The sequence below is a fragment of the Aptenodytes patagonicus genome, chromosome 2 (genome assembly GCF_965638725.1).
Source record: "Aptenodytes patagonicus chromosome 2, bAptPat1.pri.cur, whole genome shotgun sequence".
In the NCBI taxonomy this organism is placed as follows: Eukaryota; Metazoa; Chordata; class Aves; order Sphenisciformes; family Spheniscidae; genus Aptenodytes; species Aptenodytes patagonicus.
In genome coordinates this window covers 121,336,040-121,349,522 of record NC_134950.1, presented here as the reverse complement: position 1 = coordinate 121,349,522, position 13,483 = coordinate 121,336,040, and the positions used below count along the sequence as shown (strand labels likewise).

General features: G+C 43.2%; 1 protein-coding gene across 4 annotated transcripts in view; it reads right to left on the bottom strand.

The window, feature by feature from the left end:
* Positions 1 to 2,353: 2,353 nt before the first annotated feature.
* Positions 2,354 to 13,483, bottom strand: part of MYRIP (myosin VIIA and Rab interacting protein) — a 238,781-nt gene continuing 227,651 nt past the window's right edge. For 3 of the 4 annotated variants that reach the window (XM_076330998.1, XM_076330995.1, XM_076330997.1), the window contains 6 exons: positions 12,948 to 13,142; positions 8,819 to 8,980; positions 6,999 to 7,103; positions 6,843 to 6,903; positions 5,912 to 6,030; positions 2,354 to 5,199 (listed from right to left, as the gene is read on the bottom strand). In XM_076330998.1, coding sequence (XP_076187113.1) covers positions 5,167 to 5,199; positions 5,912 to 6,030; positions 6,843 to 6,903; positions 6,999 to 7,103; positions 8,819 to 8,980; positions 12,948 to 13,142 — 675 coding nt within the window. In that variant the 3' untranslated portion in view covers positions 2,354 to 5,166. The remainder of the gene's footprint in view (positions 5,200 to 5,911; positions 6,031 to 6,842; positions 6,904 to 6,998; positions 7,104 to 8,818; positions 8,981 to 12,947; positions 13,143 to 13,483) is intronic. The other variant, XM_076330996.1, reaches the window with a different exon arrangement.

Below are 13,483 nucleotides of genomic sequence, written 5' to 3'. Positions count from 1 at the left end.
CCTGTAGAGATGCCATACCTGGTGCATACAGCAGAAATGGAGGCTGGACAGTAGGACCTTCAGGACTTCAGCTAAGAGGGGACAGTTTAAAAGTGGCGGTACAGGGAGCTGCTGTGGTCTTTCTGGACGTAGGCTGCATTGTAACCTCTTCCAGGGTTCGGATCAGTTTTAAAGCACGCTGTGCCCCCCTGAACTGATGGGTACTTTGGCTTATGTTTGAACTGCAGGTTGCAGCCCAGATGGATGAAAATTAATTTTGCATCCAAACCCTCTTCCTTTGGGCTCTACACATGGCAGGTGACCCTCAAAGGAACTAGAAAGTTGTGTGTCTGGCTGCAGCCTTTCCCCTTTTTTTTTTCCTGGGCTACAAATAAGCCATCTGACACCCTCAAGACATGCAGGAATGCTGCCTTTAAGTACAGTGGTAGATGCTTCACCAACTGCTTTGAATTCCAGGTCCTGAGATCGATCCTTTTTGGTACGTGGGCCGTGGTGTTCGCCCCATTGGTCGGTTTGGGAAGAGGCAGCTGAAAAGCAGCCGTGGCAGCCTGAGGCCTTTGAGCAGGCACCTGGATTTCATCTGGAACGCTTTGTGGGAGCAAAAAGTGTCGGACACAGAAGACAATGACTGGTGATCCCCGTTCCCTGAGGCGGTGACCCAACCTCTGCTCTTGGAATTGCACCCTCCCCTGCACCTCAGACTTCCAGTTCTGCTTTTGGCTAGCAATCCCACGCTGCTGCTCTTTCTGCTCCTTGTGCAAGTTCCTTCAAAAAGAAACATATTCAGGGTGCAGGTAAAAGACAATGCATGGACACTAGCACTGAGTGCAACCATAGCTTATAAAAATGTTTCTTTGTCTTACATCCCCACCAATCCCTTGATGCTGTTCACTGTAACGTCAGGTTTATCCAAAAAACACACAGCTTTTGTGCTGGGATTTAAACTCTGCAGTGTTAAGCGTATCGTGAAGCCTTCCCGTCACATTTCAAAGTCAATGGCTGTTGATATGTAAAAATAAAAAGCAATGGTTGGAAGAAAGAAAAAAGGCTCTTACTAATTTTTAATGTGCCTGCATTAACGGCATGAAATGCTGGTGCTCTGTGTGTAGTTTTTACATGGACTGTTAACATCCACTCGTAGGAACATAGGCCTGAACTTCTGCCTCTTTATGCTTCTTCCTGTACTGCTGGAGAGATATATTAATGAACAAAAAGGAGCTCCTATGAAAGATAAGTATTTTCTCCCTGCTGAAGGAAAAATAATAAAATTGGCTAATTAAACTCTTCAGAGTAGTTTTGTGCCTACTGCACGTAATCATGCACCATTATCCAAAAGGGGTAAGGGCCTAAACTAGCTGATTCCCTTTAAAACAACGTAGTTGTTTGTAAGTACATTCTCTGATCAAGCTGCAGTCACTCGTTGAGGATCACAAGCAATGTACCATCTACTACATTAGTCCACATCAATAAGACCGGGGTTGCGGCTCAATACTCACGTCTGCCATGGCAATTAACTTTGTTATATTCATTTTATAAGAAGTGTTATTTACAATATGTTTAATCTTGATTAATAACTATTACCAGCAATAATATTCAAATGCAGTTTAATCTATGGCTTATATCAAAAAAAGAGTTTACAATTTAGCTAATGACTGACAGTTGAGTCCAGGCCACAAATCATTCTGCAAAAGACAAATTAGAATGAACATGCACTTCTAGTTGTGCTTCGTTAGAATTACTGCTAAAACTTAATAGCGGTTGAATTAATCGTTGCAGATAATTTAACGCTTTCTTTCTCTTTGCAAATGGTCTCTCAGCAAGGAGTGGATTTTTATTATAATAAGGTAGTTACTCCTATTTATAATACAACATATAACACCCAAAGTGTTACTTAAAACATGCCAGTTTAAATGAATGCCCTCATGGTGGAGAAAATATGCTGATAAAGAAATATTTTGATCAGCATGCGTCGCATGTGACTTTGGAAATGCTAGACTATCAGCAGGGTTCTCGCTCAGTTTGTCATTTTGTAGCGATCCCAGTGAGAGTTACAGAAATTCTGCCTGAGACGGTACTTCGCCCAAGCGGCTCGACAGCTCGGAGAAGACTAACCATCAAATGTTCCTAGCAGGATCCCTCCCGCCCCAGCCCCAGCGGGAAAAATCCGAACCGAGTGCGTTAACGTGTGTTCCTCCCCTCAGCTAACCGAGGTAATTCTGCGGAGTTGCAGGTCTCTCCCGGGTTTAATGGGGGACGGGTCATTTGTGGCGAGGCAGCACCTGAGCTCTGAGCGCGGCAGCACGTTCTGCACGCTTCCTGGCCGAAGTGCACATAAATCCAAACAACAGAGAAGAACTTTTGGTTTTTCTTTATGAATCAAGTCCTTGAAAAGGCATTCTTTTCATAAATTGCTTTTACTCTTTTACTCTTGACAATAATTCTCGGTGAGTATGCAGATAACGACAACAAGGCAAGCTTAATATTCACTCAGACTTAATCAAATAGATCATATAGTCTTCATTTTACCCATTAAAATATTTTCATTTATAAAAATTAATCTAAATATAAACACTAAAGATTGAAATCACTTGATGACAAAATAATTCTTTGTGTGCTATAACATATGCTTTTATGATTTTTTTAAAACAGTAAATTATATCTTTGCACATATTTGGCACAATAAACATTTGTAAAAATTCAAATGCCTTATAGCAGGTGGGATTTTTTTTCTTTTTTTGTGTTTTTTTTTTTTGCAATGCCTACACAGTACACATTTTTCTGTCAAAGAAGACTGAATATTTTAACATTGTAACACGATAATAGTTGCTTTTCATGCCTCTTAAGGAAAACAACCTATTCCAAACTTTGTTGGCTTGTTTAAATCACACTAACAGAACAAAAGCCAGAGTTATGCTATTAAAATTAGTCATTTCTGTATTGATATTACATACACAATATTAGTTATTATTTATTAGACGAATATGTAGACCAACCACCATTAATGACATTTCATAACACGCATACCTGCATAAACCAGAACCTGGGAATGTCTTGTATACATACACGAGAACAGTCAAGGAAGGGGGAGGAGACTGGATAACAAAAAAATTACTAGGCATCCTACTCTGTTTAATATCCTTTACCGGATTGCATATATAAATAAAATCTATTTGTTTTACATATATATTTATATATTAAACAGAGTGGGCCAAATTCTGCCCTCACATCTGTGCAAACCAATTCCAGAGAACTAGTATTGTGTGAGAGTAAAAGAAGGCATAATTTCACACAGAATGAACACATCGAGTCAGATCTTGGGCAGATGGATCCTTGAAGGGATGGAGCGATGCTTTTGTATTCTAGGTGGGAAGATGGTTGTATTTATTCTGAGGATTCCTTACGTGCAGCTGGACATCAGTTTACTGACAAGCTCGATGTCCGATGTCAAATGTGGGTGGCAGATTTGCAACTGACACTGTTTTTCCAACCGTCCCATCCAGCCATTCCTTACCTTACCCACCTGACCCCCTAAATCCAGCCTAGCCAGGAAATTTGCCCAGTTTTGCTCATATTTGCCCAACCATAGACATTTCATGGCCTGGTGTCCCAGGGGACTGCTTTCCTGCCGCGTGGCAGGTAATGTGCAGCACTCTGCTAGTGGGTGTTGGCTGGGAGCGCAGGGAAAGGAGCAGCTCTCCCCCTTCCCTGGTATGCACTGCTCTCAGGAGAGCTCACCACTCCTTAATGCTGAGGGAGAACGTGCCAGCCCATGCCCTCCTTCATAGCACATTTCACATCAACCCAGTCTGCATTTGGGTACCTGCTCTGCACTTTGTGTGGAAGATAAGGGATTCACTGACTTATCACCTCCTCTAACGACCTCCTTTGTATTCTTCAGAGCAAAAAGTACCACAAATTGGCAAAGTCCTCCCTAAAAAGGGTAAGAGGCACACCCTGTAAGATGCATCTTCCCTCCTGGGCATCTGCTCAAGGGCCTTCCAGTTTGGCTTACCTTTCAAAGGTCTCAAGAAACGAAAGAAGAAATTTTACTATTCACAATCTAATTCAGAGTGGTCCAATGGTAGCGGGGTGCACATGGCACCAGTGTAGGCCCCAACTACTCCACGTTGGCTACAGAGTGGTAAAGGAAGAGACATCTGGGGTACATTTTCCTCCCCCTCAGAAAAGCCAGGAAACTGCAGAAGGGAATCTCTTACAGGTTGCAGCCACCCTACAACCAGCAGTCAGTCAGCAGAGATCTCATCTACAATGCTTTTACTTCCTTTTTCCAATCTTAAAGATTTAGTCAGAATTTATTCTGAACTACAGCGTGGTTCGACACCACCAAGCAGACAATGCTATCAAGAAGAACGAGACATACAAAGGTGTGGGTTTCACAGCAGTGTTCAGATATTTCCAGATGCCAGGATCGTAACTCAGCAGACATCTGGTCCACATGTGCTGCCACCAATTCACGGCTCAACATGACATCCATGTCCCCCCTGCTGCCAAGAGCAAACTACCTAGCTCTGGAGCTAGAACATTAACTCTGCCAAACATACCCTCAGTGAACAGAGAAGTCTTTGCACATTGCACCTCCTCCTACAAACCCTGTCAAAACTTCCACTGACTCACTGGGAGCAGAGCTAGGTATGCTGATTCTCCACTCCCACCACGCAGCTGAAAAGCAGCATACACTGCACAGAGTTGTTCTTATTGCTCGGCAAGATGGATGCCTACGTGAATAGTAAGAGGCCAGCAAATATGGATCACAGGTCTGCTTTGTTCTTTCTTTTTGTATGAAATATTGGCCTATAATTATGATTGACTGAGTCTACAAAAACATACTGCAGTTCAAAGACGACATACTTTAGTACAATCAATGGGGAGAAAAAGTGCATCTTAAAATGTGGAGCCTTGCTTTTGAAACTCAGCATCCTTTCTAGAGTCTTGTGAGAACTTTAAGGCAGAGTTTCCTTTAGCAGACCACAATGCTGAAGACTTGGACAGCTTTCTCAGTGAGGTATCCAAACGAAGCCCTATAACTGAGGCATTGTGGGTTCTTGAGGGTCCATTTTCAGCTGGACATACACAATGGCTGTTAAGTAAAGGCACTCTAGTGTACAGCCTTAGGCAGTGTGTTATTGGCAGTAGGGAAGTGTAAGTTTAGTACATCACAGCAGATCCTATAGCAGGTTCCTAGAAAAGAGAGGGACAGGAAAGAAAAAAACATGAGCAAAACACAAAACAAGCTTGCTGAAGCTTCTAGGGAGCCAGGTCCTTCCCCTTCTCGCCTCCCTGCCTGTTTTCCACATATCTGGTGGCAGACTGCTTCGGGAGGGTCAGCTTTTTTCCTTATCCTTCTACAGCTGCTCTAGAAGAAATGATTGACAGCTGTATGGTGAAGCCTATTTGTTCAAACCCTGCAGAGCCAATGCATGGCCTATCTACCCCTTAAATTCCACTTAGGTAACCTTTGAACATGTCTCAAAAATTAGTGAGATTCAAGGTGACTCTCACCTGCTGAGTTACAGCGTGCAGCTGGTTCTGTGAGGGTCTGGTTCAGAAGTCTGAATTGCAGGGGACCACTAGTTTTTTGGTTGTTTGGTTTGTTTCTTTTTTTTTTTTAAATGAGGGTAGCACATTCCTGGAGACCTGACAGCCAGAATGCATTCACACAGGCTGACATTCAGGACTGCACAGCTGCTATACTATGGCATATAGTCAGACAGCTTCCAAGGACATTGGTCATATTTGTTCAGAGCTGCCTCAGCAGTCTCTATTTTTTATTTTCCAAACTATTAAGAGAAGTTTTGTGAAGACGCTGAAATATAACTGCCTACACAGATATCGCTCGCTCTCTATTTACTGCTTTTAACAGCAGTTTTAAAAACATCTGTTATGAGTTTACCATTAAGTCCTTGGCAGTGCTTTTTCTCTCTTCAGTTCTTTGTGTTAGAGATCCTTGAAGCATGAAGTTTCTGTTAAACGTTCTGACAGTGGTAACTGGAGAACCATCTATTTTTTCACCTGGGAAAAATACAAAAAGGGAGATTTTTCACATAACAGATTGAAGCAGATGTAACAATACTCCTGAAGAGTCACAGCTTCTAGAGAGACAAAACTTCCCCTAAGACGTATGAGGAAAGCTGGATTTAATTTAAATGAAAAACAGCAGGCTGTGACACTCCAAATTTATTAAAGTTTGAGGCCATGTCAATCAGTGGAATTACACAAGAGTAAAACGAGTAATGCAAGGTGAAGCAGGCCCTAGAATTGTCAGAGATAATGCACTGCGGGGTTAAAAAAAAAAAAAGCGAAAACATGAAAGAAAAAACTTTATTTATAAAGCCAATTCACAGCCATACCCTAACATAGCAGGAACATCACTGAGCCACATCATATGGACTGAAATCAGCAGACACAGGCTTTAAGAAAGCAACAGTGGGTTGTGGAGGGTGGCAACTGGCTTTTTGTTAATTAAACACTGCAACTGCTTGGGCCTTACAGCCTAACCCCAGGCATGCCAGAGTAGCAGTGTCCCTGCTGCAGGACAAGTAGTCAGCATTTCTCATTTGCTTTTCCCAGCCTTCTGCTTCTGCTCCTATCAATTTGCCACTGTCACAACTTCCATGGAAAGACAAAGTGGTGATGCTTTTTAATGTGACAAATGGATATTTTATGTAATGCAAGTACAATGGGCAACGAGGAGGGTGGACACGTTTAGGCTTTCTCTGATCATTTCAAAACTTAACCTTTCCCCTACTTCGCTGAACTGTACGCTATATTGAACCTTATAAAGAGAGACACTCTTTCTATAATGTATGACGACTTAAGTGCACCTTTTATTGGTGGAGCTGGAAGTTTTCTCCTCTGCTGTCTTGATGTGTCTATTGTATGCATCTGTAAACAACACATATGCGTTACTCAACTCCATTACAGAAAAAGAGACAAGATTTCCCCAATGTATTTTTGAATACTACATAATGTTCTGGCACCTGGTTTGTTTGCTTTTGATCCCGTTTCCTTGTCAGGCGAACACATGGAGCCACGTTCAAGCCTGCAACAGTGAGAGCTGATATTCTGCTCTCAATATCTGAAATCTTCAAAGAAAATAAGAGAGAGAGACAGACAGATGGGGAGGGGGAAAAAGAAGTTTTAAAATTACTGTGGATGCCACTACTAAAATATATCCCTCCCCCAGTCAAATTCTATTTACTCAAAAAATATAAGCAGATGGCTAACTTCTTCAGCAATTCTGACACTTTCCTGTATTCTTTAGTCCTGATGTTAAAAGGGGCTTAATTTGTTAGTAAAGATGGAGTAAAAGAACAATCCAACCTACCGCGTGACTCCAAGGAAGATGCCTTTTACTCCTTTTAAGGAAAAAAAGAACGGAGAAGAGAAAACCCCTGTCTGCTATCTCCCAGTTACCTTTAGCTGCATAATCCCAAGTTCATTCAACTGTGTTTTTCGAAGGCTACATTCAAAGAATGACTTTGTAGGACACACTTCCTAATTCAAAAATAATTTCATGCACGTGCAAAGTACATCCTCCATCACACAATCTAAACATTTGATCTTAAATATTTATAATTTAAGTGTATATGTATGTTAAACACAAACATGCATAAATGGAGGTACACACTATATAAAACCACTCAATGGAAAACAAATTGCTAGGAAAAACAAAAGTCCAAGAAAGCAAACATCTGGGGGGAAAGTAGGCTGATGTTGAGACTAGCGGAAACAAATGTTGCCAAAAGGGAAAGAAATGTCAAAGGAGTCAGATATATAACCCGACTCCTGATTCATTATGACACCTGAAGCTGTTCACTCTGCAGAAGACCTTCAGTTGGCCTCTTTGTCATCCTCCTTGCATAGCTTAGGCCTCTCTCCTCCTCACATCTCACCATCATTAACGTATTTACCATAAAATAATGACCGAAGCCAACAAAATGTCACTGCCAGTTCGCCATCTAGTGCAGCAGTGCACTTCTGACATCAGAGAGATGTCAGACTCTCAGATCTTTGCTCAGTCCTAAATTGAGCATGCTACTGCTGAGTAAAATAACCAGGTACTTCCCATTAAAGCCTGGCACAGGCAGGTCAGAGTGCCTCACTTGGCACAGACTGGTCAGTGAAATCACTGGCAGTGAGTTGCTAGCAGCGTTATCCCCTTGAGCTCTGGCAGGGTTACCCCGTTCAGCTTTTAGCACCAGATCACGATGTTCTCTTCTGAGCCCCAGACTTTCTGGAGCCCACTAGAGAGACACTAGATTGCAGCCCACAAGAGCAATTGCCTTTTGGCTGGGACGTGTGCTGCTAAATCCCAAGGCAGGCTTGCAAGTGCTAGGCTCTGTGCTTGGCTCAGCAGCTGGCTGCCCTTGGCCTTTTTTGGTAGGACGGTACTGACACTGGCTTCTTTCAGAAAGTACTTGACAATCTGCTGATTAGATAAACTGCCCGAGACTGTATTTGCAGTCTGACCACAGCCACGCCTGTGACACAGAGTGTACCACGTAAGCTGCCTGGCACCAAGGAGCAGCTTCAGTATTACTATTGCGGTAACAGGCTGTTGCACTCCCATGTCTGAAAACAAGCTGGGGGAAGAAACAAGCAAATGCAGTACATCTGGCTGGGCTGAGTTACGCATCTCGGTTAAGCTTTGCTCAGCTCCTGTGATGCAGTCAGCATTCTTGGATCATCAGTCCACTGCGGTACAAAAGAGTATCGAAAGTAAGTGTGCGTGGACAAAAGGTAAGCGCTAGGCAAGGCAGTGTGAAACCTGCAGGTATGGAGGAGCCACAGTCCTCACCTGAAGCTCCGCGTGATGAACCTGGGCGGCCGCTGTGGCCACCTGATCCTCCAGATCGGCCAGCTCAGATTCTGCAGTAACACTGTTGATCTTGCGTGCGGCGTCCTCCAGGTTGGTCAGCTGCCCCTCCAGCCCGTACACCGTGCTGGCTGTCAAGTACACCTGCAGGGCCAAGGCAGGGAGAGGTGTCAGTCATTTTGGTTTTGTGGGCACGGAGGTTTGAGCAGACTGCATCTTCCATGACACCTTTGAGCTTCCCTCCTTGCTAACCCACTACAGGGAGACTTACCTGGCAGAGGAAAGTCATGGGGCAATAATCTCAAAACACACATCCACAAAGAGAAGGGTGGCGTGAGGTGACTGAACTCCAAATTTCATAGATGCTACAACGGTATTCCAAAACAGATTTGTTCCAGATTCACCACCAAAAAAAAACCAAACTGAAAAGTTTGCTTTTTTATTTTTGATATTCAATTGCATAACAAAAACCCTGTACAAGGGGAAGCCAACAGATATATAAAACTGTGTTTACTGAAACATGCCTAATGCCTTCTGGCAATCAAAACTCTGTAAGAATAACTCTTCAGCAGCATATGGTTATTAACTTCTTATAGAGTAACTGCGCTTACATGTACAACACAGTTTTCCATCCCATCCTGCTCTCACCCAAATATACAGCAGCCAAAACCTGGAGAATGGTGGTGGAGAATGACTAGATTAAGATTTAAGTAAGTGTTTACTTTTCATTATTTTTTATTTTATTATTGTTTCTTAATTGCTTGCAATAGGTTTTTTTTTTCTTTTGTATCAGTTGTTTCAAAGTGTAAATGTATATACATTTTTTTCATGTATGTGACTTTGCTAAGAAACAAATTCACTACATCTTGTATGAACTGCATCTTGTAAGACCACAGTCTAACTGCAGGCATGAAACCTTTGAAAAATGTACCCAGGACAAGTAAGTGATCTTATTTAACATCTTTGCTGGAGTACTTGGAGACACAGGTGGGCCATAAAGTTAACATGCTGATTTAAATAGAAATGCTCCTGCTTTTGTGGGTTTCAATTATTCTTTCCATTCATTTAAATGATACACCTTTGTGGTGCGACATACCACAGCCACTTCAGATTAAAAGGTGATTTTTTTAATTTCCCTATCATGTCTAAAAGCTCAGAGAAAGAAGAAAAAGGAACATTATGAACAGAAACATCTTTAGAAAGTTAAAGAAAAGATGCATTTAAATGCTGTGCCAAAATTCTCTGCGCAATAAGTTGTACTTTTCAAGAGGGGAAAAAAAAATCTAAAGAAAATAGGACTGATAGAAAAATGTGGGAAGGGAAGGTCATCAATGTTTTTGTAATTCAATCAGCCTCTACATTTGTTAAATTTTAATTTTATTGAACATTTGCCAGCTAGATCTAAATAAAAGATTTTTCTAAAGAGTATTCTCTTTACCTGAACAATTGTTGTGCTTCCAAACAGCAATGGGGTACCTGCAGGTCTCCACTATATTATGTCCTTATGCATATTCACATTCACATTCAGATTGTGGAGACTTATTTTACTACCATTTAGGTATGCACAGCTTCCACTAAAACCCACCCGACCTTGTGCTGGTACAGGTGGCCCTACATTCTCCCCACTGATGCATGCAGAGTCCCTGAAATGCTACAGAGAGCAAAAATGAGCAAAGTGTCTATATATACCCAGATCCTCTTCCAAAATTTGCTGCAAAGAGGATGTGCTGCATGCAGATATGCCCCCAGCTGCACTAGACAAAGTTACAAATTCCTGGATTTCTAAAGGCTCTTTAACTCTGCTATGGAGTGTGGTGGTGAAATCTTGAAACTATGAAGTTTTGCCATCTCCTTCAATCCTGTGTGGGGCAGAGAAAGATGTAGTGTGGGGACACAGCAAGGCTGAGCTGGATACCTTATGAATTATGCAGGGAATTGAGAGAAGCTAAACCAGGGATATGCTGCAAGGAGGGCAACGTCACAGCAAGAAATGCTCTGCCTCAGTGCCCAGTCTCTGCTCAGTGAGAAATGCTTGGCCTGAATGAATGACTAGAGGCCACGGCACCACAGATGCCAAAGCTCCACAAGGACGGGAGAGATTGTCAGAGTGTAATTGGGGAAAAAAACGCACCTCAGATAGTTTACAACACAGCTCTCCACAGAAAAAATATGGGAGGAACTCTCCCCAAATTGCTCTCTGTCCTCCTGAGGAGTTTCTTAGTTTTTCTAAAGACGTGGTCCAGCCTAGACTTGGATTTTTGTTCTGTATTCACTCTCCTCACAAATGCATTCTGTGGTGTGTGGAGCTAGGATGCTTCAGTATTTCATGGGGAGAAAATCTCCATCTACCTACTTCTATTATTCTGAAAAAAATTAATCAAACTCAACTAGAAGTTGTTGTAGGGGTGTGTCTGTTGTGTAAGAATGAAATGGATATCACGGTAGGTGGCATGAAGAAGGCACTTTGCCTGTCGCAAGCTCAAGTTATACCCTTCTCCGGGCACTAGGGCAGCAACTGCTATGGGAAGCCTTTACCATTTTGCAGAGGGCCATGTCTGAGCCACCACATGTCCAGCATCTCCTGGACACATCCTCCCATCCTGCCCTCCTAGCCCCACTGGGGAGGACTCCCAAGCCTATTTTGCTTGTTTGTTTTGAGTTCCCCTCCCAGTGAGGAGCTGGGAGCATGGCCACCGTGTGGAGAGCTCTGTGGCAGGGCAGGCTCAGGTGTCTGTGGTGCCCCATGATGGAAGGCAGGAGATGCCAGCAACCAGGACGGTGTGTGGGAGAGAGGAGGAGCAGGAACATCCACCTAGCACAGCAGGACACCTGGGAAAGCTGAGCAGAGGTGGGAAGGAGCAGTTTGGAGGTCAAGTTATGACCAGGAGCTGGTTGGAGAGGAGTGAAGGTGCTCTGGGGTGGGTTGGAGGGCATCCTGTTTGGTGTGGTCAGGGGGAAAGGTCTGAGATGGAAAAGGTTTTGGAGCAGATGAAGTTAGGAAGGGCAAGATCTAGCTTGGAAACCTCCAAACCGAAGCAGGGCTGGGAGATTTGGGCTCAGAAAAGGTGTGGTGAGAGGGCCTGGGGAGTTGTGGGACTGGTGGGAGGGCTCTGGAGTAGGACAGGCCCAGTGCCAGGAGTGGCTGTTATTGCCATGGATTATCTCCCCCTCAGTCCCTAGCCTGGGGCTGTTGTGGAAGTGTGTTTCTGTGGAGGAAACTGATTTTTTTTTACCCCCAAGAAGAGATTCTGTCTGAATATTTTCCGGAGCTAAAGAAAACCAGGATCTATTTTCTTGAATTGATCAGGATGTTATAATGGGACAGCCCAGATTCCTACGAGATCTTTAAGAGCTCCTAATGAAGGGAAAAATCCCTGAAACGTAATCAGTTAAATATGGGAAGAAGAGAAAATCGAAAGTTACAAGTGTACCAACTCCATTAAGTGGATGCATAAAAATTTCCAATGAGTAGTGACTTCCCTCTATGATTCAGCATTACACTCTTCCTTGCAGATGATAGGTACTTATGAAAAAGGATGGGTGATTCAGATGTGGCCAAACAGAAATGTTTGTTCAATTCGGCTTCTCCAGCCTGCTCTTTTTAACAGTGCAGCAGGCAGCTCCGGCTCCCTGGGTGCTCAGCGCAGTATGCTGGGGAAGTGTGGGTGGAGGAAGAGCTCCTCCACTTTTCTCTGTGTGACTGGGGACATGCTTGCCCCTACCTGTCCTTACAATAACAAGGCTGTGCTGGGACTTGGAGACGTGTGGTTTCAGCAAGGCACGGCACAGCTGTGCAGCCACAGAGGGTCAGAGGGCTTAAGTTAACTTTTGAGGTAGGGATTCTAAACTTAGTTGTAAAACTCAACACATCCAACTTGCCCCCTTCCCCAAATGTTTTAAAGCACACATTAAAAACCCCCCAACAACACAGCTGAGTACCCCTTTGAAATAGGATTTTTTTTGTTCTGTTTGTGTATTTGTTTAATAACCCCTAATTAATTCTGAATATCCACTGATGCTGCCTACGCGCTTTCCCTTTCCAGTTGACACACACACATAGGTACACTCACTGACACATGTGACACTTTCACATACTGGTTCATGTTCTTACGTTTTCTTCCAGTGTGGTGAGCTGCTCATCGAGTCTGATGGGGTCCGTCCCCAGTGGGAACGTCCCTCTTCCTCTGTCCTGAACGTCAGCTGGGAAATCGCAGGGACCAGTGGATTCTGCTATCAGTTCTTCAGTGGCATTGATGACTTTCAGGACCTCTGTAGATATGTTGCAGAGAGAGACAGCAGAGTACTTCTGTTTTGTTACAAGAGTAGACAGAGAAAACAACAGCATTAAATTAGCACAGAGGGGTAATATGTAAAATCACCTTGCTAATAGCTGTAACTTTAGCCATGCTGAAACAATATACCTGGCTAACTGCTGTGAACAGACGCAAGAACTGTGTGATGAAATTGGAATCTACTTCGCTTTTTCTCCCTCCCTTTTTCAAATATGCACACTGATACAGCATGCAAAATAACATACACACGCAATTCTCCCACAACACAATTTCTACTAGAGGGATGGTCCAAATCTTATCTCAAAGGAGCACACAAATATCCAGCTTTAAAATCTCAGTCAGCTAGATAAGGCTA